At 46.4% G+C, this 25663-nt stretch overlaps 1 protein-coding gene across 4 annotated transcripts in view; it reads left to right on the plus strand.

Annotated features, from left to right (window-relative positions):
• The window catches only part of IGF1R (insulin like growth factor 1 receptor), a 310288-nt gene that overhangs the window by 233116 nt on the left and 51509 nt on the right, over positions 1 to 25663 (plus strand). For all 4 annotated transcript variants that reach the window (XM_086711440.1, XM_086711442.1, XM_086711441.1 and 1 more), the window contains exons 3-7: positions 5377 to 5689; positions 9929 to 10077; positions 12205 to 12349; positions 21537 to 21751; positions 23975 to 24101. In XM_086711440.1, the coding sequence (XP_086567566.1) occupies positions 5377 to 5689; positions 9929 to 10077; positions 12205 to 12349; positions 21537 to 21751; positions 23975 to 24101 (949 nt within the window). The remainder of the gene's footprint in view (positions 1 to 5376; positions 5690 to 9928; positions 10078 to 12204; positions 12350 to 21536; positions 21752 to 23974; positions 24102 to 25663) is intronic.

Raw genomic sequence — 25663 nt, forward strand, 5'->3', positions numbered from 1 at the left:
GTGCTTGTGTGTCTACAGGACCTAGCCTAGGGCCTGGCTCCTAAGGCTGATATTTAACAGTCCAAAGGAGCCTTTCTCATCCCCTCACCTGTGGCTGAGTACTCCCTGGAGGACAATGCTGACAGCCTTGAATGGATTTGGGCATTCAGCTCACCCAGCTGGCGTCCCTCCCCTCCCCCTGCTCACGATTCTATCTGATGGAGTCAACTCCTCCCCTAGCAGGATGAGAAAACCATAAAACTTCTCTTGCCCCTGCATGTCCCTTATGCACTTTGGAAATTAAAGTGCATTTTCCTGGAGTTAGCCGTGGTTCACCTTTATGCATAAGGATGCATGTCAGTCAGGAAAGACATGTGTCACAGAGGGTAACCCAGAAATAATTAAGATGTCTCGAAACTAGCCTGTGTTTTGACTCAGAAGTTTGACCTCACTCGAACATCCATGAACTATTTCTATTCTTTGTCACAATTTTATCCCAAATAATTTCCAAAATGGCCCCCTTTCAATTTTTTGTTCTGTGAGAAGAGGTTGAGTTCTCCACCTTCAGTTCCAACCGAACACTTCATAATCGGTTTTAAAATGGCTTCTCTTTGGTAAAGATTGTTAAGGAACTGACTGGCAAAAACAAAAACAAATGTAAAAAACAAAAACAAAAACACTAAAAACTAGAAGGAACTTTAATAAGTACAAGGACACCAGGGAGGGAAGAAGTTAAAGGCTGATATGTGACTTATTTGCTGCCCCCCAAAATGAAGGGAATGAGCTTTTAAATGCAACACCTCATATTTATGTGGCTGTGACCCCAAATTAATCCTTTTAGTGGTTGGTGTGGGACATGTCGTTAGTTTTTCCAGCAGTTTAGATAGGCTTTTGTTTTTATTGTTGGTCATTCTGAGAATCCCAATGAATAGAAGGATCTCGTGGGCAAAATAAATTTGCTTTTCTCCCTGTGTGTTTGTTAGTTTATAGCAGCTTCCATTTTCCTCTTATTTTGAAAAGCTGAAATGCCTTTTAATCATGTTAGGTGTGCTCCTATTCATGAAAGCCAGGGAAGAGGCTCTCTTCTTTTTCTTCTACAGCTCCGTAATTGGAAATTTGGTAACTGTACTAAATTTTAAGTTTTGGCATTTGTGTGGAGCAGCCATCCATCTGCTGGCGAGACGCACTGCCCAGGGCTTTTCGAGAAATCCCTTAATAGTCCTAAACACTAATAATATTTATATACATTGAGAAGAGACAAAATTTACAGCAGGCTTCTGGGGCTGACTCCAGGACTCTCTAATCCTGAACTTCCTGAGTGTTCTCCTGCCTCCCAGAATCCTCTGATTGTGCTGCTAGGGGAACACCAGCTTCCGTCTCTGGAGCAGCCTCTTATTTAGAGTTTGTCCTCCAGAAGACAAGTGACCTCTCCTTTCTCCTCTGTCCCCATCACACCCTGTTTTTATTCCCCTAGAGTATTCAATATGTGGCGTGCAGTTTGGATCATGTAACACAAAGGAACCCCTTGATTGGTGATCCCTTTAAGAGGAATTGTTCTGCCTATAAATAACATGATTTTACCTAATTTAAGCTTTTCTGAAATTCCTTCTGAAGTAGCTCCCGTCGCTGAAACAAAACCCTAATTCCCCAGCCTGTGTGCTGCTTGTGGCAAGAACTGACTGACCGTGCCGCTCCATGTAATGCACTCCTTTGAAGGGTCTCGGTGGACCACTGCCCAGAGATGCTATTTCCACTGGAATGGGGAATGGAATGCAAAATAAAGCTGCAGATACTTTGTCAGGGTTTTTCTTTCTTTCTTTCTCATACTGGAAATGCGCAACATTTGCATTTGGGTATAACTGATTACAAGCCGGTGCACGGGGATATTTTTTCTATTGTTTTAAATGCTCTTGAGTTTTTAATACTATTTACTGTGAACGTCTGCTACTTAGGATTTTACGTAGCATTTTATTTAAATCATTAGCGAGGGAAAGGGTGTTTCGCGAGCAGATACTGGTCCCAGTTTCTGGGACTCAGGGGGTTTTTTATGTTTATTTTTGAGAGCGGGGGGTGGGGAGGGGGGCAGAAGATCCTAAGTGGGTTCCAAGTTGACAGCAGTGAGCCCAACGCGAGGTTCGAACTCACAACCCGGGAGATCATTACCTGAGCTGAAGTCAGATGCTCAACCGACAGCCACCCGGGTGCCCTTCATCTGTGTTATTCTTTTTTTAAAATTTTTTTTTTCAACGTTTATTTATTTTTGGGACAGAGAGAGACAGAGCATGAACGGGCGAGGGGCAGAGAGAGAGGGAGACACAGAATCGGAAACAGGCTCCAGGCTCTGAGCCATCAGCCCAGAGCCCGACGCGGGGCTCGAACTCACGGAACGCGAGATCGTGACCTGGCTGAAGTCGGACGCTTAACCGACTGCGCCACCCAGGCGCCCCTCTTTATTCTCATCCTTATCATCTTTCATCTTGCAGCTCTAGCCTCAGTACCTCTTCAAAACCTTCTCTGGTTCCCAGGGCATGCCATGCACCTCCATTCGCCCCTGTACTCAGCTGCCATATTGTCCATTCCTTGAGGGCAACATCTGACACACAGGTGCAGCACGTTGCTAAATGAATACTTGCTAAACAGGTAGATAACTAAAGGATAAATGGCCTTCTGTTCCTGTTACTAGTTTAAAAAACCTGAACCAAAGATACACAGTTTGTTTGTTCTTTAGATCTTGAGCCTTGAGGTTACCTCCATAATGGATATATTTGAAATTAAATAGTCTCTTAATCTATTTTATTATTAGATATGTTCATGTGTGAGAGCTGATGATAGAACCTGTGTGTGTGCGCGTATGCACACACATGTCTGTGTGCATTTACTACAGGTATGCAAGGCTTATAAATTCAAATTAGTGTTACCCTCTTCAAGATGATCTCCTTGGTAGACAATATTTGTATCTCAACATTTTAGGAACTCCTGTCTATAATACATACTTTGTTGGTGTGCTTAGAGATAGTTACTTCTCGTTATTTGTTGGGTAGCTTAGTTTTTAGAAATAGCCAGAAGTCATTGGGGCAATCCTGGTAAACAAAAATGACATAAACCAACAAGAATGGTTTTCTTCTTTGCTTGTAAGTAGCTCTGAAGGTGTGCATCTCAGTTGGGATTTTTTCAGTTGGATCTAACGAATAGCAGGCACATAAATAAGATAAAAGTTTACTTCTCTCTCATCTGGAGAAGTCTAGAGGTAAGCAGTCCACGGTCATGAGGGACCAAGATCATTTTATCTTGTTCTACCTTCTCAATGGCCTACCTCATGGTCCAAGATGGCTGCTTGAGCTTGATGAATTGATCCTACATTCCAGCCAGCAAGGAGGGAGGGCATGCTCACTCTGTTTTAAGGAATCTTCCAGTAAGTTCTAGCCAAAAGGTTTTCTTACATCTCACTGGCTAGGACATATGTCACTTCTAGCTACAAGAGAGGCTAGGAGAGTTAATATCTAGATATATTTTGGGGGCAACATGCCCAATTAAAAACTCAAGGTTCTATTACCAAAATAGATGAAAAGAATAAGTAACGGAAGGCAACTTATCGTCTCTGCCAAAAGATGATTTCAAAGGAGACGCTTGCAAAATTATTTTAAGAAGCTCAACAGTATCCTGAGAATTTGTTTTCTTCAGAGGTGACAGTTTTTATTTGAATGTCCAAGTTCTGATGTCCATTTTTAAATTCACCTATTTGCAGTAAGATAGGAACTCTTGGATGCAACTGGTAGGGTGTAAATTGGCACAAACTTTCCAGAGCATAGTTTGACTTGGCGAGGTCAATTCTGGAAATTGATCCTAAGGAAATAATTAAGGATTCTCATGAAGATTGCAGTGTTCATTGTAATAATAAAATGTTGGGAGTAAACAGAATGTCTCATAGTAGGAGACAGGTTATAACCTACACTATGCTGTGAGATACAATGCAGGTGTTAAGTGATTATGGAATCCACGGTATATTATGCCAAAAAATGGTTTCAGAATGGTTTGTTCTTTTTTTGTAGATATTTATATGTACATGCACATGCGTAGGAAGGGACCTGGGAGGGGTGTGGGGGCGTTCCACATGAAGGTATTAATAAAGGGGGCATTTGAGGCAAATGGACTAGATCTCCTATATATTTTCATTTCTTAATTGTGATCTCTGATACTATTTTGAGTACATATTTTGATTATAAGGAAAAACAATAGAATCTTCACTAAGTAATATATGTCAGAGTCAATAATATACATATTTAAATAATTTTGTGTTGTTTCCCAGCTCAAGAAAAAGTAGGAGACATCTAATACAAACCAGATTTCATATTTTTGTTGATTTATATTTTATCTGCCAGTGAGGCTAACAGCCCCATGGAGTGTGATCATTACAGCATTGTTATGGAGACAAATGCTAGCTCATCTGCTTGGGACATGAATTGTGGATCTCTGGTTTTTAGACACTGCTTTCACTTAAGTTGAGCAGAGGAGCTCAAAGGAGAATGTTTCTAATACGCTGTGAATCCTCCGGACTCAGAGACACTGCCCACCCACCCTTTTTTTGTTGCTTTGTTTTGTTTTGGTTTTGTATTTGAGGAAAACAGTCAGACACAGGGTCCTCTCAGTTATATAATAGGTTAAGATATGGGAGTAAGTTAATACCATCATTTTTTGGAATCAGACCTTTGATATCCAAGCAGACACAAACTTCTCTAAAGCCATTTTGTAAACCTGAATAGTATCGTCTTTACTATATTCTAGGTTAATCATTTTTAAAGTAAATGATTTTTTAAACGATTTTAAGATACTCTTAATATCATAAATAATAAAATAATCTTTGAAATAACTATTTCTGCACGCTGAGGCTTTTTTAGATATTCAAGGAATACATTCAAAATGCAGAATGAACAGCGCATAATGCTTTTTAAAGGAATAATACACCGTATTGTTCCCATAGGGCTACCACATTATCACATTGGCCTGGGGCAAACTTCTAATGTGGATATTACTACCCTCATTTTATAGATGAGAAAAGAGAGAGAGTCAAGGTCAGAGAAGCTAATGACTCATCAGGAGCAAACCGGGAGCAAATAGGAAAGGCTGGACTTTAAACCTGGTCTCCTGACTCCAAATACAGAGTATATTCTCCCTGCCTTGATGAAAGTGTGATTAGGGTCTGTAATACTGTCATTGCAAGTCAGTGGGGACTGCAGAGCGGGGCGGTCAGGTAGGTAGGTGGGTGGTAGGTTGTCGGTCACTGGAGAGATCCGGTGGGGACGGGTGGGGCGGGGAGGGGCCGGCCACCATGCAGGCCAGGCCCGGAGGAGGCTGTCCAGCCCCTGCCAGTCTCACAAGCTGTCCCTTCCGCCCCCACAGTGTGCCCGAGCGCGTGCGGGAAGCGGGCGTGCACGGACAGCAACGAGTGCTGTCACCCCGAGTGCCTGGGCAGCTGCAGCGCGCCGGACAACGACACGGCCTGCGTGGCCTGCAGGCATTACTACTACGCCGGCGTCTGCGTGCCCACCTGCCCGCCCAACACCTACCGCTTTGAGGGCTGGCGCTGTGTGGACCGCGACTTCTGCGCCAACATCCCCAGCGCCGAGAGCAGCGACTCCGAGGGGTTCGTGATCCATGATGGCGAGTGTATGCAGGAGTGCCCCTCGGGGTTCATCCGGAACGGGAGTCAGAGGTCAGTCCCGCAGTCCCCGCTTTCCCACCCCCACCTCCATCCACCCCCCCCCACCCCCCCACCCCCCCCCCCCCCAACCCCCCGGGGAGCAGGGAGGTTGGCGCTGCCCTTGTTCCATCTGGGCGGTGGGAACCCCGGGAGGTTAAGAGCGGTGGATCACCTTGAGAGGACAGGCGTAACTGACATTTTGTAGGAGATTCTAGGAGCAGTTGGACAATAATAGTAATGATAATGATAAATATAATAATAATAAAATAATAATAATAATAATAATAATAATAATAATAATAATAATAATAAATGGCTTGCATTTGTTGTGGAAGTGTACTGCCTGGCCATTTGAAATTACGTACCTGACTTGCTGGCCTAGGTACGGCCTGGAGGTCACTCTCTCCCCTCCCTGCCCTTGCCAGGCTACCATCCAGGCGGTGCTGGGGTGTGGGGGAGACCTGGGAGGGCTGTAGACTTAGGATGGCCCTGCCCCACTTCCTGCCACTCGGCACAGGCCCAGTGAAGTCTTTGGGAGCACAGGCGGAAAGCCAAGCCAAGCCAAGCCCTGACCAGCATCCCTGGGGCAGCCTGCAGGCCCAAAAGTCCGATAACACAAGCTCCATCCTGTGCCCACACTAGCGGCACCAGACTAACCGGCAGCTTATAAAGTAACCTGTGTTTTCCGTCAGCACCTGCTCCTCTCGCTCGCTGGCTTCCTCCACCGCCACCTTCCCTTGTTTTTGTCCATCTCTCTCGTCTTCCTTCCTGAACGTGGGGACTTCACTTGGGAAGCAAAGAAGTTGTCCACAGCAGAGACCATCCCCCTCGTGCATGCCCACCGGGCTTCCGTAAATTTGTTGTTGGCTTATGTTTTTCAAAAAGCAATAATAGCATTGTTGTAAAATAGGGAACTATAGCCCTGGAATCAAAAGAAGACTAGGGATATGGGGTTGTTCTTCCCTCCTGTTAGAGCAGAGGACTTTTGGGAAGAATAGTTCAGTTGCAGTGGGCCAAATGCTTCCTTCATGATTGGCTTAGCACCAGGAGACCCTTATGTGCCTGGGTTCTGTAGCAATCTTCTGCAAGTAGAATACTTGCAAGTAGAAATACTATTAGAAAAGTAAACACTAATTTTGAATGTGCAACTCACCTGCTTTTTGCTGCAGTCTATTTCTGGTAACTGCATCAAGCAGTTTTATTTATTTATTTTGAGAGAGAGAGAGAGAGAGCACCCATGCACAAGCTGGCGGGGGCGGGGGTGGTTGGGGGGTGCGGGCCAAGAGAGAGAAGAGAGCAAGAATCCCAGAAGGCTCCGTGCTGTCACTGCAGAACCAGACACGGGGCTCGAACCCATGAACCGTGAGCTCAGGATGGGAGCCTAAATGAAGAGTCGAACACTTAACCCACTGAGCCACCCAGGCACCCCTCAAGCAAGTCTTTCGAAAGGGGATTGTGTATTCCAGTGTAATATTTGGAGATGTGGCTTATACCCTAGGCTTAATTTCAAAACAAAGCTAGAACTGACATGACTTCATAATATTAGACATAGAACAGCTTTTCACCTGTTACAATGGCTTTAACTAAAAGATAGTGTGCCAGGGACTCACAATGAGCTCTAAAGTATACATATTCCACCCAGAATTAAGTCTGCCACATTTTATTCCCCTTTTATTGGCAGACTTAGAACTTAGGAGGGCTTTCCCAGTGCCCTGGGCAATGCCTGGAACCCACATGAGGCGCAGCTATGCTTCCTCCGTGGGAGTGGGAATGGAGATAGGGCAGCTGGTGCAAGAACTGGGGGTGGCAGCATCTTTGTCCTCGGGGTACCCCGTCCTGCAATGTAGTGCACCAGAAGGAAGGGAGTGCTAAGCATTTCAACAGTGTTGTTTCTCCCACTGCAGTGCGTTTTCAAAGAATCGAGCTGTTATTTTCCCTACCAGCCCTTATAGTCTGTTCAGAACTACAGATATACCTCTTCTATTTTAAGATAAAACACCGTCAAGAAAGAATAAATACCCCTCTCAGCCTTTAAGGCCTATTTGACACTGAGTTTAAAATATTTATTAATGCTGTTTATACCCTCTCCGTACCAGAATGGATTCAAGGAAGCTTAATCTATAAACATGTAATCAGAGCACTTCCTTAGAAAAACATTTTTAAAGTGCTAGATGATTCCTAGACAGTTTAGCAAAGGTGTTTGGTTCAGAAATTGCTATTTGAATAAAACGTCAGGGAAAACTAAACATACACTTAACACGCGACCCTAGAAGTTATACTACTGGACATTCATCCCGGAGAAATGAAAACATACGTCCACAGAACAACAGGTACACAGTTGTTCATAGCAGTTTCATTTGTAATAGCCAAAGACTGAAAACAGCTTAGATGTTCCACAGTAGGTAAATGGTTAAGCACACTGTGTTACATGCATACCATGGAGGAATAATTCAGCAATATAAGGGAGCAGAGTGTTGAAATACACAACAACTTGGATAGATCTCAAGGACGTTATGCTGTGTGTCAGAAGGTCTCATACTATGCCAGAGACTCATATGCCAGTCTCAAAAGGTCACATACTATGTAACCCCATTTATATAACAGTCTCAAAAATGACAAAATTCCCGTGATGGAGAACAGATCGGTGGTCACCAGGAAGGAGTTAGGGAAATGAGGACAGGGTGGCTGTATGGGAGAGCTTCGTGAAGAACGTCTGTAACTTGACTGCATGAAGATCACACAAGAGATAAGATGACACACACAGAATTATAGGTACATTGTAGCAGTGTTAATTACCTGGTTTTGCTATTGCATTATTATTATAGAAGATGTAACCTTTAGATGATGAAACTAGGTGAGGGGTCCAGGAGACCTTTCTGTACTCTATAACTTTCTGTGAATCCTCAATTATTTCAGGAAAAAAAAAAGGTTTTTGAAAGGGAGGGTGGGTGTATTATATGGTGTGTAGGTGAGTTAGAAGTAATACAAGACCAACAAAAAGTGCTGAAGGGAAGCTACTACCCACGGTAGAAGTAAGAATGTTGTGTGTGATGTTATAGGAAAGAGAAATCTGCCTTTCTGGGGTTGGCCCAGCTCCTTGGGAAACGTTGCCTGGCATTCTCCTGACATGAAATGGGAAAAGAACAGGGAAATTTTGTTTACCTATGAGCTTATAAACAAAACAAACTCCTGCGCCATTGCCTTAGATATGCAGGAAAGTTCCATTAAAAAAAAAAAAAAAAAAAAAGCCTTACATGAGAAGAGAGTTACAACTGCTTTCTTGAATGTTTTTTACTTACCTTCATGAAGTTGAAAAGACCATTCAAGAACAACACTGGAAATACACCTGGCTCATCAGTTCACCATTCTGTTTATTACACACATGTTCCATAAGGTTGTACCTTTTATTTTGTTTGGAAATCAACCCACTTTGATCCCGGGTCTGTGGTTCAGCAACCTGATGAGCATTTTGTCTGCTGTTTCTTAAACAACCGTAGGTGATCAGGAGAAGGGCCAGTCTCACTCACTGATCCCTGAATCTTGGTGGTTAGCAGGATGTTTGGGATAGCATTTGAAACAGGAGTTCATTACAAAGTAGTGCAAGTTCCTCGCTTTCATCACGTGTACAGCGGAGAAAACCACCCAGATCCATTTATAAGTTGCTGCAAAACACCGTCCAGACATAATTTCATTTGTGCTTTAGCAAGAAAATGATGGATCTGTGCTATTCCACATGCCTTTGGGAATCCCTCACTGGGTTTGGTTGGGAGGCGGGCCTTGAGAGTTAGTCTCCCCTTTGTGGCGGAGACACCGCTGGCCCTGTGCTCTCCCTGTGCAGTCTCCCAGGCTGTGCCAGGGAAGGCCACAACATCGGAGAGCGGCCCCATTTTCCACAGGAGCCACCAGCGAATGTGTCCTTTCTTCCAGGCTGTTTTCTCCCACATGGAACCAGCTGGCTCCCCAGCCGATAGGATGCCTTAAGGGTGCACCACATACTTTGTCTGGAAACAAGAGGCATGCTTTTCCTTTGTAGGCACTTTCTCCTTTTGGTTGCAACTTGAGTGGCTTATCCTGGGTGGCTTAGGGATGAGATGTGGCGTGCTCACTTACGTGCTTCAGAACCGTTGCATTTTGTAACATGTGCCGCAAAAACAACCAGAATAAAAGCGTACCTTCGTGATTTTTTTTTTTTTTTTTTTTAATGCACGGAGCCTGACTCAGTTCTCTTGGTTGATTCTTTATCTTCAACAGCATGTACTGTATCCCTTGTGAAGGTCCTTGCCCCAAGGTCTGCGAGGAGGAGAAGAAAACAAAGACCATTGATTCTGTTACCTCTGCTCAAATGCTCCAAGGATGCACCATCTTCAAGGGCAATCTGCTCATTAATATCCGCCGAGGCAGTAAGTATTCCATCGCCCCGGAAGAGATGGCTGGATCCCTTGGTTTCCTTTTGTTGCTGTCTTTCCTTCCCATCCGTGCCTCACAACTGCAGTACGGGCCTAGAAAAACAACATGGTGTATAAGCCTCGTGCCCAACACCTGTTTTTTGAGTTTCCCTTCATGATAAAAAAACAGATTGAAAGGCAGTCTGTTTTTTAGCCGTGGGCTCAGTGTCGATTCACGCTGTGGGTCGCCACTCGTCTTTCTGTTAGTCCCATCGCCCCTGCAGGAGATGCAGGTCCCAACACACACAAGCCCCAGAAGAGGCTGGTAGACCAAAGGTATGACTCTGCAGCCTGCAGCTGGAGCGATATCACGTGGCTCCAAGTCCAAAGAGTTTTGGTTACTTGAATGTATTGAGGAGACTGAGCAAAGAGAAGAGTTTAATGATACCACTTTGAAATTTTATTGAGTCCAAAGAGTGGTTAATCTCCTAATTTACTTTGGAGAGCCGGAAAAAAAAAAAATACAAGTGTGTGTCATCAAAGCTTCAATCTTCACCCCTGTAAGATTGCCATCATTTGGAGTAGATGGCATTCCTGGTAATTGCATGTGTGCAGAAGCATTACTCATGGACTTATTCTGTGATATTTTCGTTTCTGATCTTCAGCTGACAATGGCTTCTAGCCTTAAATTCTCCATCACTGGGACCACTAGGTCAAGGTACTGATGATCGTTGCCTACACTAGAATAAAAGTAGTAAGAACACCTCGAGGTTCCCTAAATCGTTTTGGGGAGAAATCTTTACAGATGGAGGAAAAAAAAAAAAGACTGATTTATTTATTCTGTGAATTTACTTGTCCTTAATACTGTGTGTTCGGTGAGTGAGCAGAGCTCTTATGGTTTCTAGTTGGCAGAGACATGTTTATGCTTAGTCCATTTGGACTTTTTGAAACCCCTGATTTTTCATAACACTTTTGACACAACCACCACAGAGATAGCTTGGCATCTCTGGCTAGAATCTTCTTACCCTTAAGGTGCTTCTAAAGCTTTATTCCTTTGGCTCTTACTAGATTTCTTAATTTTTGAAAAGATGTCCTTATCCCTAGAATATACCCTTTAAGTACCAAACCTTCTTCTTCTTTTTTTTTTTTTTTTAAATGTTCATATCAGGCATGCATCCCGCCCCACATTTAAAATTCAGGATCTTTTCCTTGAAATATCAACTGCAGGCAACTTCCTGTGTTTATAACAAGATTACAGGAAATACACCATTGATATATTATGTTGTTTTCACATAGGTAGTAGTAGCAGCTCTTTCTCCAACTATTCTCTCGTTATGAAAAATCATACGTGTGCGTTATAAAAACCCTCAGAAAAAAATTGTGTGTGTTATAAAAAACCCTCAGAAAAAAAAAATCATGTGTGCGTAATAAACACATTCAGAAAAAAATCATATGTGTACATTATTAAAAACACTTAGAGAAAAGTCATGTGTGCGTTATAAAAACGCTCAGAAAAAAATCATATGTGCATTATAAAAAACACTTAGAGAAAAATCATATGTGTGCATTATAAAAACAGAAGCACAGAAACGAATTTTTAAACATCACCAGCAGATAACCATCATTAACATTTTGGTGTGTTTTCTTCCAATCTTAGTAAGATGGACCCTTTAAATATAGATCCCTGTATCTTAGGAACTAGAAATGCAGCAAAGGCAGCTCCTAATGAGACCGAGAAAACGTTGTTTATTTAGTCATGCCCTTGTACTGTGGAGGCAGCACTGTCTGTTGACAGAGCGTATTAAAAGACATTCCCCAGATTTGTCAGCCTTCGCTAATTGGCAGTCTGGTATTTATGATTTTACATTCTGTTAATCAGCCCGGGAGCTATGGTACCCAGCCTTCTAGAGAGTCTCCTTCCCCTGACTCTGTGGGGCCCTGTCCCAGGAGAGGTTGTTCAAAGTCAAGCCCAGGGAAGTACGTTTTTGACAGGGATGGCAAGTTCCTGCACCAGCGGCCTGAGCCTCTCAGTGGCACCACGACCTGCCACGGAATCGTTCTCCAAACACGTTTGTGGGAAGCCGAGTGTGGCATCCTCATGCTTCGCGAACGCTCGCTAACGCGGCCCCCCTCTTCGTGCAGATAACATTGCCTCGGAGCTGGAGAACTTCATGGGACTCATCGAGGTGGTGACAGGCTATGTGAAGATCCGCCATTCCCACGCCTTGGTCTCCTTGTCCTTCCTCAAAAACCTTCGCCAGATCTTAGGAGAGGAGCAGCTGGAGGGGTAAGTGCTCCGAATGTCATGAGCCGACATCCTCCTTTTACAAAAGAAGCAGCGTGCTTTTAAGACTCTGTGTTACTAAGGTGAGAGCCCTTTCTTGTTAGGAGGAAGCGAAGGTATTGCGGGTCCGACGCTACCTGCGAGATGGCCCATGTCCTCAGGTGGGGTCTCACAGACGCATGACTCCGTCCGCGGGACGTTGCTGTTTTGGAAAAGTGTGTTGTGATCCGTCGATCACGGGCTGCATGTCTACAAGACAGGGATGCTGGTGGGGACCCTCTGTGCCAAAAGCAATAGAAATAGGTCTAAGGTGCTTACTCATCATTTACATGACTCTACCTACATGTAGAGTAAATGTACCTAAATGTAGAGTAAATGACTCTACATTTACTACCTCAGGATGCTACACACTGTGGAAAACCATTCTGTTTTTTTTTTTTTTTCTCAATGTTTATTTATTTTTGGGACAGAGAGAGACAGAGCATGAACCGGGGAGGGGCAGAGAGAGAGGGAGACACAGAATCAGAAACAGGCTCCAGGCTCTGAGCCATCAGCCCAGAGCCTGACGCGGGTCTCGAACTCACAGACCGCGAGATCGTGACCTGGCTGAAGTCGGACGCTTAACCGACTGCGCCACCCAGGCGCCCCCCATTCTGTCTTTTAAAATACAGTTGACCCTTGCTTTGAACAATGTGGTTTGAATCATGCGGGTCCCCTTATACACAGTTTTGTTTGGATAAATACAGTGCAGTACTGTAAATGTTATTTTCCTTATAATTTTTTAACTAACATCTTCCCCAGCTGACTCTGGTATAGGGGCACAGTATATAACACATATGATATATGAAATATGTGTTAATCAATTGTTGATAGGACGACTTCTGGTCAACAGTAGACTGTTAGTAGATAGGTGTGGGGAATGTCAAAAATTACGTGTGCGTTGGTGGCTATGCAGAGTGCAGCACCCTAACTCCCACGTTTTTCACGGATAAACTGTATACGGGAACGTAAGCGATCTGGAGGAGTCTGGATAGTTCATTTTGTTACACAGAAATCATGAGTCACAAAATTGTTTTATCAATTAGCCTACAGGATTTACGCTACTGGTAGAATTTTTTTGCCTTCTGCAGAAGTATGCTTTGTGATCGGGGCTTTTAAACTAGCTGGAGGCTTTTCGCTACCAGGTAAACAAGAGTTGATGTTTCTTGCTACGGTTTCTTTCTAGAAGTTAGCCTGCGTGTACCTCTGCACACATACCTTTGTCTTCATACTCCCTTTCAATACAACTCTTGCCTGGCTGTAAGCTTTGCAACAAAAGGAGACATTCATTAAAGAGCGAATTCCTTCCAAAGAGAATTTGGGGAAATCATTTAGGAAAGAAAGAGGTGGGAAGGTCATGGGAAAGGTTGTCCTTGCTGATTTATCTGCCCCGACTGGATAGAGTTACCCCATAAGGGTTTCTTTATAGCCTCCCTGCTTTTCTCAGACTAACTCTTGGTCAGTCTTAAATTCTTAAAATTCCATCATCTGATACGCTAAAGAGAGAGGGCAGCCCTTCATTCCATCCTGGAAAAGCACACTGTCCTCCCCACTGGGAACACTGATTCTCGAGGAAAAAAAAAAACTTTCTTTCTCCCCACAAATCCAAGAAGGCTGCCACTGTGCCCCACAGTGTCCCAAGTCACTTGTACATCAAGCTGGGGCTCTGCCCTTTTGGGGTGCTGGCTACTTTTTGTTACATGAAATCTTAGAGTGAAGGTTAGCACAGCTCTTTTTCTCTCCAGGTTTGTGTTTCTGGGATCCCTCGTGTTGGTAAGCACTTTTCCTTTGGCAGGTCGGTATCAGCAACTTTTCCTGCTGCTTAAAGATACACATTCCTCCCCTCCCCCAGGCTGAACAAGTGATATACATAGAGATGAAAGCTGGGAGGAGAGTGTAATTTTTATTAGGGATGGTTATACGAGGGGATTACCTTTCAGTCGTGTGGCCACTGAAAAGTATGATGCCCTTAAAGGCAGCTGAGAACTAAGACTGATTTTTATTTGTAGGGATGTAGATGACACATTTCTGACTGCCTGAAGTTTGTATAGAACCTGAAGTCCCGGTGGGGGCTCTTTAAAGGATGCCTGTCATTGCTCAGGTGTTTGGGACTCCTCCAGGCTCCAGGATGCTTCAGGCCCCTGCCTGCTATTAACGTTTTCGGTGACAAGGGAGGGCAGATGGGGCTGTGAGTTTTCACATCCCACTGCTGATCAGTGGCCCTTGTAAGCTCCGAGGATGCTGGGCTTCCAGCCTTTAATTCCTATGTGCTGCTTCTTGGAGTCTGTCTGTCTGTCTCTTTCCCTCTTTCTCTCTCTCTCTCTAAACTAGAGAGAGTACTACTTTAGAGAGAGAGAGAGAAACCATGAGCAGGGAGGAAGAGAGAGAGAATCTTAAGCAGACTCCTTTCTCAGCTCAGAGCCTGAGGCAGGGCTCGATCCCACAACCCCGGAACCCTGAACCAAAAATGAACAGTTGGGTGCTTAACTGACGTAGCCACCCAGGCGCTCCTTGGGGGTTCTCTCTTTAGCTGGGGTGCTTGAGACTCTTGCCTGTCTTGGTGGGAGTTGCGTTCTCTCATGGGCCTTCCCCACCCATGACCAAAAAAGGTTTAGGTCATCGTCACTTGTGATGAACGCTCCTAACAGCTCTTTGCACCAGGTGTGCCCACCAGCAACAACTCAATTCTTTGTTTTGCATCCTGAAACTTAGGAAGAGCATTCGTTCCAGCCCTTCACCAGCTCTCCCCACCCCTGCAAGGAGGGAAGAGTCAGAGAGAGGCAAAGAAGAAAGGAATATGATAAAAATAAATACCAACAACAGTGCAGAAGCAGAACTTGCAAGGTGCTCCCAGGGAAGGGAAAGGAATGTGCCACGGGCATGAGAAAAAGGCAGATAATCTGATTACAAAGATCCCAGGGTGGCATTTGACATGGGCCTCGAAGTGTTTCCAGAAACACTCAGAAAGCAGAAGGTGAAGAGGGCAGTTCAGGATAGGGCAGCAACCGCAAAGGCGGCGAGTTGGGGCATCCTGGGACCTGTTTGGCAAATAATGCTGGAGAGGTAGGTGGTATTAGAATTACGTAAGGTGTTATGCACCCAGGCGTGGAGGTTATAATTTAGATAAATGATGGAATGTATTCTTTTGAGCCCGAGGAGAGTTAGCAGAGCGTCCTGGACATTTCGTTTCTGTGCGCCTTTGGTTTAAGCCAAGATAATTTTTATCCCAGTGCTTTCCCAACTTTGCGACACGTTAGAATCCTCTTGGGTGGGGACAGGTAAAAGAAAAATCCCAGTAGCCCAAGTGGCACTCCCAGTGTGGTCAGGATGTTTGGGGGTGGGATCCAGGCGCCAATGATTTTCTTAAGAATCCAAGGTGATTTCGCTGTGTAGCCACAATTGGATACCATTGCTGTGTCCTGTCATTTCTTCTCCTCAACATGTGCCTCCTCAAAGCACTTTGCCTCTTTTCCTAAATATTTTCTTGTCACACTACTGCCTTAAAGGACATTTTTCTTGAACTTCTGTAGCTGACAAGAACACTAATAAGTGCCACCATTTGGCTCAATGGAAGTTTCATAGCATTTTGTTTGGATGGAGAGCAGACAAATCCATAGCGCAGGGATCCTTCTATCTGAAGACCTTGGCTTTCCAGACTGGAACTGAGATCTACCTCCAAGTCCCTTGCGCAACCCAGACCACTGAGTCAAGCGCAGAACATGAAGCTCAAGCATTTTACCTGGAGTGGAGCTCGAGTCTGTATTCCAAGCGAGCCGATTTTGTAATCTGATTTCCAGGGCGGCGAAAGTTGTGGGCAGAATCACATCTGAACAGGCAGTAAGGTACTTGGTGGCTGGAAGAACAGGGCCCGACAGCATGAGGCAGTCATCAGTCTGTCTGCAAGCACTCAGACCTCCAGGTTTCCTTGAGGACGTGACTCAGGCTGCTTACTCTGATGTGTTTCTAGACTAATAGCCTTAGACATTAAGAAATCAAGGTTTTTCTGCTACTTAAGAAGGAAATGGGTCTTGTAATACACACGTATAAGATTTATATAAAATGACTAATTGTTAAGCCCTGGAATAGAAAACAGAATATTTCTGCTATCTTGACAGTTCCTTCATTTGGACACCCTTATTTTTTTATGGCATCAGACAAATGAAGAGTTAGAATTTCAGATTCTTTGGTGCCCAAGGATTGTTGCTCCAAAAAGCATAAAAGCAGATGCAGGTAGCAGGGGATATAAGAATTGAAAACCTTGGGTGCCTTCAGGCATCTCTGTGCTCACTATCCGACCACTTGACTTTGCAAAACTTGGCGCTTCATCCTGCCTTCCTGCAACTCTCAGATTAGGCTGCAACAGGGCTGTGGGGACTTTTAAAAATAAAGACTCAACCATGTGACTCAGCAATTCCAGGCTCTACCCAGTATCTTCCCAAGAGAAATGAAAACGTGCCCACACAAGACCTGAATGTGAATGTTCCTAACAGGATTATTCATGATAGCCCACCCCCCACCTCAAAAAAACAAAAACAAAAACAAAAAAAACACTGAAAACAGTCCACATGTCCATCAAGAGATGAGTGGATAAACTGACTGTGGCACAATGGAATACTATTCAACAATAATATAACAACATGGGTAACCCTCAGAAACATTGAGCTAAGTGGGAAAAAAGCCAGACACAAAAGGCTGCACATTACGTGATTCCATTAGTTTCTACAAAAAGCAAAACTGTGGAGACGGCAAGCAGATTGGTGAAGGCTGGGGGTAGGGGCAGAGACTGACCAGCGTTGGCAGGGAGGGAACTTTGACATCGTGGAAATATTCCGAAACTGCATTGTGGTGGTGGTTGGACAGCTGTATAAATTTATGAAGCTCACGGCTCTGTACACTTATGATGGGTACAATTTTTGGTAGGTAAATTCTATCTCAGTAAAGCTATTTAGAAAACAATCAAAGGGGAAACATGTTCTGAGTTTCTGTCTGGTGCCTAGTGGCACTTGAATATAAACGCCCGCCCTTGCTGAGCCCCCAAGGTTGGTGCAAATACCGGATTTGGGGGAGATTGGATGTGGTATAAAGCCGCATCTGTGAAAAGGCCAAATCCTGTATCTGTTGCAGATTGCTAGGATGCTGGAGATGGTCCTTGTGTGCTGGATTCTGATGCCCCCTAGAGACAGCCGGAAAGATTCTATGGTTTTTCCGAGAAATGAAAGGGAATGATCAGCTGTGTATTTGCAGATTTTTTTTTTTTCAATTTGTCAGTAAGGGCTGAAAGGCAGGAATATCCCTTCCACCCCCGTAGTTTGAACTCCTAGCCCTCAATCCCCTTTTTCCCCAGCCTGGGAGAAGCCAAATAAGACACTGTCTAGAGTTGTTGCTTAGTGAGCGGTGGAGATGATGCTCAGACCCTGATGTTTGGATTCTCCAATGCAGTGCTCTAAACACTGGCCCTGGAGCTGTCTTCTGTGCACCAGGCAGATTCCCAGCCCTTTCGCTTTCCTTTGCTTCCACATCCTTCCTGCCCTTCATCAGAGCAGGTGGGGAGGTGGTCGTTATTGGTTACTCAAGGAAGATAGCCCCAAGACTGGAGCCGTGAATAAAACACCTGAGTGTCTAGTATATACTAGGTATTTAGAATATATCAATACAGTTAGGGGCGCCTGGGTGGCTCAGTTGGTTGAGTGTCCGACTTCGGCTTAGGTCATGATCTCACAGTCCGTGGGTTCGAGCCCCACGTTGGGCTCTGTGCTGACAGGTTGGAGCCTGGAGCCTGCTTCAGATTCCGTGCCTCCCTCTCTCTCTGCCCCTCCCCTGCTCGTTCTCTCTCTCTCTCTCTCTCTCTCTCTCTCTCTCTCTCTCAAAAATAAACATTACAAAAGAATATAAATCAATACAGATAATATACAGGTATCCTCAAGGAAATGATGGATTGCCTGCAACCCACCTGAATTGGTCTACATTTTGTCTGATGGGGCCCACCCAAGTACAGAAACAAACGTCTTTTGCCACACAAGGAGGGCTGGGAGTCAGGATATCAATACCTATAAAACCCGGCATCTGTGTGAGCTACAGAAAAATAAACAACTTAATTTTTTTTTATATATTCTATGAATGTAAAGGCAGTAAGCTTAGAAACAATTAGGAAATCACATTGATTAATTGACGTATATAGCCATTTCCTTTAGGAAACAATGAAAATCTGTGAGTGTGTGTGTGCCTGTGTGTATAAATGTGCAGGCAAGTCTCTCTGCCTTGTACCGTCTCTCAATTGTCACCTAATCATGGGAGGGAAGTTTGGGGCGGAGCCAGGCCCCAACCTGGGGTTGGAGAAACAAGAACACTATTGACAGGCAGCTCCTGATGGCTTGGTTATTATTTTGACGAGGGTTTTATTTTTGCTTCTTCTGTCGCTCACACAGGCTCCATAACGCCTGGGTTTTATTGATATTGGTATCCTGGCCCCAGGCCTTCTCAGTGTTGTAAAAATGTTTGTGTTTACTGTAAAAAGATAATCTTGCTTTTCAAAGTGATTAATCACATACACAGAATTTCAGTGTGCCTGCCACTCATTTGTCAAGTTCCTGATTTATAATTCATGCTTCCTCCATGGGGAGAGGCATGTTTTGTTCAGAAGGTATTTTCCGTGTGGTTCTGTTCCCTGCCAGTGAAATCCGTTTACTAAAAGGAAGCCTCACCCCGAGTTGAGACAGGAGCTTGACCTGGTTAATTGGCCTGCACTCCCAGCCTAGAGGTTTCTGCACCAACCAGATCTTGTCCCCTGGGACCAAGACAGGAACCTGGGAGCCGCCAGACCCTTTGGGGTTTGGTGTCGGCACTGCAGAGTGTCCTTCAGAGCAGGAAGTAACCGTGGGCAAGAATGGGAGAATAGGAGGCATCTGTTTCCACCTGCAAACCCCTCCGTCAGTTGTATGCATGCATCACCCTGCTTTCTGCAGCCTGGCAGTGCGGGATGGGGGGAGGGTGGCCACCGGCCCAAGGGATGGCCCGTCTCACCTTGCCACGTCCCAGCACTCCCCACCTGTACACATGGCCTTGCGTTGCGTATCCCGAGTCTCGATTCATTTGGACCACATCTCATGTTCCCTTTTCAGTGGATATACGTGTTAGGGAGTGAGCTCTTCCCGAAAGGAAAGTATTACTGCCTCGCAAGTTTTGGCCACCTGGTTTGGTGGCCATGAATGTGTCAGGGGACCTCAGGGTGGGTTAGTGAGGAGCCTGGCTTGGTTTGAGAGGTGCTGCCTTTGGACTTACTTGGCCCACTGGACCCTGTGTGGGCAGGACTCCCACCACCACCACCCCTGCACGTGTGTGGACGGATAGCGCCCAGTGCTTGTCCGGGGGCTGGGCTCAGGCGGGTGGGGCAGATTCCAGCTCAGCGTTGTGACTTCTCCCGGGCATTAGGGTCTTGGACTCCTAAAACCAACAGGGAGCTCAGATGTTCATACCCCTTGTTGTCCTGTGTGTTCATACCCTCCTAGTCCTATGAGTGAACCAGACTGGTGGCTACAGAAAGTTCTAAGTGAACTGCCCATGGCTACGTGGCTCATTCATGGCATTTGTAGTCCTGAACCCCTGTCTTCGAACTCCCTTGTGAATTCCCATGAATGCATCACAATTCTGCTTGGCAGCATTTTAACCATAAGTTTTGCTTTCTTAATGAATGAGACTCAGGCTGGGGATTGACGAGGCGGGTGGAAGTCCTGGTCTGAGTATACATGAAGAACCTCACCAGGTGCAGAGAGGGGCCCATGGACACAGCCTCTAGGGCAGAAGAGGGCTTTACACTTCTGTCTGGCTCTCTTGGCCCTGGAAGGGGGGCTGGATCCTTTCTTCCCAGCAGTTTGTGTCCTGGATCCTTAAGTGGATCTTAGAAATAGCTCAAAATGCTGTACCAATTCCGTTTTGTATAAAGTGCTCGAGTGAGCCCCGGATAGAGCCTGGTCCCCAGACCAGGAGGGGGAGAAGACAGGTTCGAGGTCCATGTGGAGCTGACCTTTCAGCCCAGAGGACTTGGATGGGCAGCAAGGTCCTGCCTGCCTGGTTTCCCCAGGGACCCGGAGAAAGGGGCGTCATTGCGTGGATCTTTCTCCAGACCCCTAAGCTGTAGCTGTCTGCTCTCCCACCTCCCGGAGCATGGATTTCTCTCTGGGTAGCCAGAGCTGTTGCTGATTCCACCGTCCTCCCATCTTCCCTTCAATCGACAGGTGGAGCCGCTGCTTCTGTGTCCGCCCATAACTCACTTGGTCAGCTCTGGACCTCCAGCCCCTTGTCAGTGCCCAGCACCTGTTAGACCAGTGCTTCTTCCGGTGCGATCCCGGCACCTGAAGGTATCAGCACCACTGAGGTGCAGGGTGCAGGTTAGCAATGCAGATTCTTGGCCCACATAGACCTACTAATGAGAAACTCTGGGAATGGAGCCCAGCACTTGGAAAACAAGCCTTGTGCACACTAGCCTTGTGTTGGATACTGAGTCACTGTTGCCTGGATGATGTGGCCCAGAGGGACTGCCCTTAGCGGGGGTGGTTTCTCTTTCCCCACCTTCTCCAAGGCGGGTGGTGAGGCTTTTCAAGATGGGGTGAATCTGGAGGAGGGAGCAGGCCCAGGGCTGGTCCACCACTGAGTCTGGCTCCCTGTCCCCATTCTGCCTCCTGCCCCATCAGACACCGCTGATGGCACGGGTGGGATTTACCCCCAAGGATGATGGCAGACTTTCTACAGCAAATATGTAAGCTGTTCCGGTTGAGTAGCCGAGCGTGTCTGTTCTCCCGTGGACTGACTTCAAGTGCATTATACATACTCTGCTCTGAGAGAAATACCCAAAGGCATTTCTGTGGAATGATTCCAGCAACACCCTCTGGTACGCGAGGCATCATTTTGTTGGTAATAGAGGTCCTAAAATTAATTCGTGTCTTCCCGATTCCAGTACGCTGTCCTGCAATCAGATGGTTGCTGTTGTGAACAGGAACTGTCCACGCTTCCCCACTATTAATGACTAAATCTCTCACTGGCAAAGGCAGCGTGTTCCGGAGCCACGTGTGGAGGAGGGCCCGTGTGGTGCGGCCAGTGGGTAGGAGGGGACACTGGGCAAGGGCCAGAGAGCTCACGGTGGTTTCTGTGCTTCCAGGAACTACTCTTTCTATGTCCTCGACAACCAGAACCTGCAGCAGCTCTGGGACTGGGGCCACCGCAATCTGACCATCAAAGCTGGGAAGATGTACTTCGCTTTCAACCCCAAGTTGTGCGTCTCCGAAATTTACCGCATGGAGGAGGTGACCGGGACTAAGGGGCGCCAGAGCAAAGGGGACATCAATACGAGGAACAATGGAGAGCGAGCCTCCTGTGAGTGGCCCCTCCTCCTCCGGTCTAGAACAGCGGCTCCGTTTGTGGTCCCCTCCTCGCTTCACTTGGGGGTGGGGGGACACGAGGCCTCCTTAACTAGCACTTTGCTCACACGTGTGTATGTTCAGAGTCGGTAGCAGGGCAGATGCATGACACGTTCATGTTCGTGCTTCTCCCTTAGCATCTAGATGAATGCACTACACATTTATAAATAGGTTCCTACACAGATTTTCCAGAAGTGCTTATAGAATGCAGAGTTAAATGTCCATGTATTTTATGTATATATAATGTATGTATATTATGTGTATATTATATATAATATATATATTATATATATTAAAGAGAGAGAGAGAGAGAGAGAGGGAGAATCCTAAGCAGGCTCCATGTTCAGTGCACAGCCCAATGTGGGGCTTTCCATCCCACGACCCTGCTATCATGACCTGACCCGAAATCAAGAGTTGGAGGCTCAACCAAGCCACCCAGGTGTCCCAATTTAAATGTCTTTTAATGCATAGGCATATGGTCGGATTATTTGTCACAGAGGAGCTAGTTCCCTCCAGGGAGTGAGCTCAGCTCCACTGCCCACAGCATAGGAGAAGCCTGAGGGCAGAGGGGGCTAAGCCCCAAGCCCAGCGCATGGCCCTGGGGTCTCTGTCTCTCACTTGGCCTCCTCCTCACTCACACCCCAACACGAGAAAGGTGGAGAGAGTCTGTAGACTCCCTGAATTGACACTGCTTTCTTAAATTTAGAAGAGTGTAATTATAACCTTGCAATGGTTACATGACTTTTACCTTTAAGGTCCCGTATCTGAGCTGTAGCAGTACACATCTCTCAGCTAACCCTGTATGTAAAGCGGCTTTTGAAAATGTGGTTCTGTTCAGGTGGATAGAGTTCTAAAAGTAAATTGTCTCTCTGTCCTCGGCCTTTAATAAGGGAAGGGTCTTAGAAAAAAAAAAAAGAGAGTGATTTATAGGATCAAAGATGTGCACACGCACGTGCACACACGGCACACGCAGGTTCGAGAAACTATTAGCATTTGATGAGTTTTGCTGGCATCTGGATTTACCCGGTAGATACTCAAACTACCCAGGAACGGTTTTTGGAGGGAAGAAGCCTGATGCAAGGCTGGATGGCGTGTTTGCAACCAGCGCCTTGTCCTTGACATGCCCACACAGCCCCTGCCGGACTCCCTGTTCGAACCATGGCAGGGCGGCTGTGTCTGAACATTTTCAGAGTGTGTTCTCCTCCAACTCAGCCAGTCTGCCCTATCAGATTGTGACTACAGTAGCCGTTTCTTTCCCATTGAAAACAAAATCATGTTTTCTCTTTAAATAACCCTCAAGCGGAAACTGCAGTGTTTTTCTAATCTCACATCAGCACATTTTGCCCCCCGACTTTTTAGTATTAACTGCCTTCAGCCTGCGCTTCACCTACTGAGTACGTCAGGATTCAGGCAAATAGAGGCAGAAAAGGACAGTCTGTAGGGCTCCGAGTCTCCCTGAGGAGAGGCGGTCAGCAGCTCTTCCCTGGTCCTCGTGGTCCTTTGAATCTGGCCAGAGGAACAAGACAGGGGCTCAGAGCTGGGTCCCTGCCATACCTCCCCAGCAGCGTCCCACGGAGCACAGGGGGCTTTGCCAGGTGACACTGTTCTTGTCAGTGCTTACTTCATTCCCGGTGGTATGTCAGCCCCAGCTGGAGCCTCCGGGAAGCTTCCGTGTCCTTCCAGGCCGATACCACGTTTAGACTGAAAGTGCCCCACTGTGGCACACCTGGTCTGTTAGCCCGTCTCTGCTGATTGAGCAGGAACAGGCGGAGACCCTGAACACTACAGAGCAGGTGCCCTCCTATCGCAGAAGATTCAGCCAGCTTACAGGGCTCACCTTCCCCGGCCCCCTTGGCAGCCGCGTCTTAGGGCTCAACAGAAAGGGCAGGTGCCTGGCTGTGTCAAGCAGCCCTTCCCTGTCAGGCTCGGACTCACAGGGCAGGGCCAACGCAGCCAAGTGTGCTAAAACAAAGGACCGAGCTGGTCACAGCTCCGTGTGGGAACACGTCTGGGTGCTTAGTAGAAATAAGAGAGCCACTGAGAAGTCCAGAAAGGGGCTTATTAGCATGCACAGCCAGCCTTGGAGAAGAGGGAAACAGTGCGGGGCAGGTGGCTTGTCAGACACTTGGAGGGAAAGGACGTCCGTCCCTGTCGCTCACAGATCTACCTTTCGCCCCAGGTGAAAGTGACGTCCTGCACTTCACCTCTACGACCACGTGGAAGAACCGCATCATCATAACCTGGCACCGGTACCGGCCCCCTGACTACAGGGACCTCATCAGCTTCACCGTCTACTACAAGGAGGCGTGAGTTTCTGCGTGGGCAGGGCTGTGGGTGGGGAAGCCCGTGCTCCACCCTCCCCACCCTCCCTGGCTGTCACGTGACATCCATCACCGTGGTGACAGCCACAACACTACAGTGTCGGCTTGGGGCCTTTCGTTCTCCGGTGGGTAGTTAGAGGGGTTGGAATAAAATAACTCCAAAGAACAAAGTTTGTTTTTTAGAGGATTAGGCTAGTCCAGACATCCATTAACTGGGGTAGAGGATGTGCCCTCCACGCCATACCCCAGGAGCACCTGCACCGTGCAGGATGCTCAGCTTCCCTGGAGGGGACCCCCAGACCAATCTGTCCTCTTATTCCTGTCCCTCTACCCACGGGCCCTTCCCAAGGCACCGTCCTCTGCTCTAGGTCATGAGCCCTCCAAACTAGGGGTGGAAAAGGGAGAGAGACTGACCTCCATGTTTTGAACCTCTCATGATTTCTCCCAGCATCTGTGGGGGCTTTGTGCCTTCAGGTGACACCTGCCGCAGCAGCCACGACGTCCTCCTCCAGACGGAAGCTCTTGTTGGGTCTCCCTCTTCCTTCCTTTGCCTCTTATCCAAGTGCTTCCCCAGCCTGCTTAGTCACCCTCCTTACCCGGCTACCACTGTGATGCCGTAGGTCTCTTTCCCCAGTGATTGGCTTCCCCGGGGCTGGAACCAGAGCCACCAATGGCAGTATCTGGCCCCCTTTCCCCTGCCGGAGCCAGAGTCCTGGGGAGGGTCATAGCAGTAGAGATAGCAGGTCTCGGGATTATTACGCATTCAGCATATTTACACGTGGGAGTCATTCATGGCCTTCCATTGTGACCACACGGAGGGGTATGTGAGTAAGGTACTTAAGCCGTCCCAACTGTTTGTGAACAAATTTGATTTCCGAAGCTCTATTTTAGATGCGGTTTTTCTGTAGCAAAAGTCCTTTTTCTCCAAAAGTTATTTTTCATCAGTAGCTGATGTTTGCATTAAATGATTACACTTGTTTTTTTTTTAATGGTGAAAAATGCCACAATTGGAAGAGAGAAAAATAGCATTTGCATATATTCTTTTTTTTAAATTTTTTAACATTTTTATTTTTTTTTTAATTTTTTTTTTAATGTTTATTTATTTTTGAGACAGAGAAAGAGCATGAGCAGGGGAGGGGCAGAGAGAGAGGGAGGCACAGAAGCTGTGAAGCAGGCTCCAGGCTCTGAGCTGTCAGCACAGAGCCGGACACGGGGCTTGAACTCACGAACTGTGAGATCATGACCTGAGCCGAAGTCGGACGCTTAACCGACTGAACCACCCAGGTGCCCCTAACATTTTTATTTTTGAGAGACAGAGAGAGAAGGGTGTGAGCAGGGGAGGGGTAAGGAAAGAGGGAGGCACCGAATCTGAAACAAGCTCCAGGCTCTGAGCTATCAGCACAGAGCCTGATTCGGGGCTCGAACTCATGGACGTCAGATTATGACCTGAGCCGAAGTTGGATGCTTAACCAACTGAACCACCCAGGTGCCCCTGTATTCTTTTTTTTTTTTTTCAATGTTTATTTATTTTTGAGAGACAGAGCATG

This window comes from Puma concolor, chromosome B3 (assembly GCF_028749965.1).
Source record: "Puma concolor isolate L17-30 chromosome B3, mPumCon1.1.hap2, whole genome shotgun sequence".
NCBI lineage: Eukaryota > Metazoa > Chordata > Mammalia > Carnivora > Felidae > Puma > Puma concolor.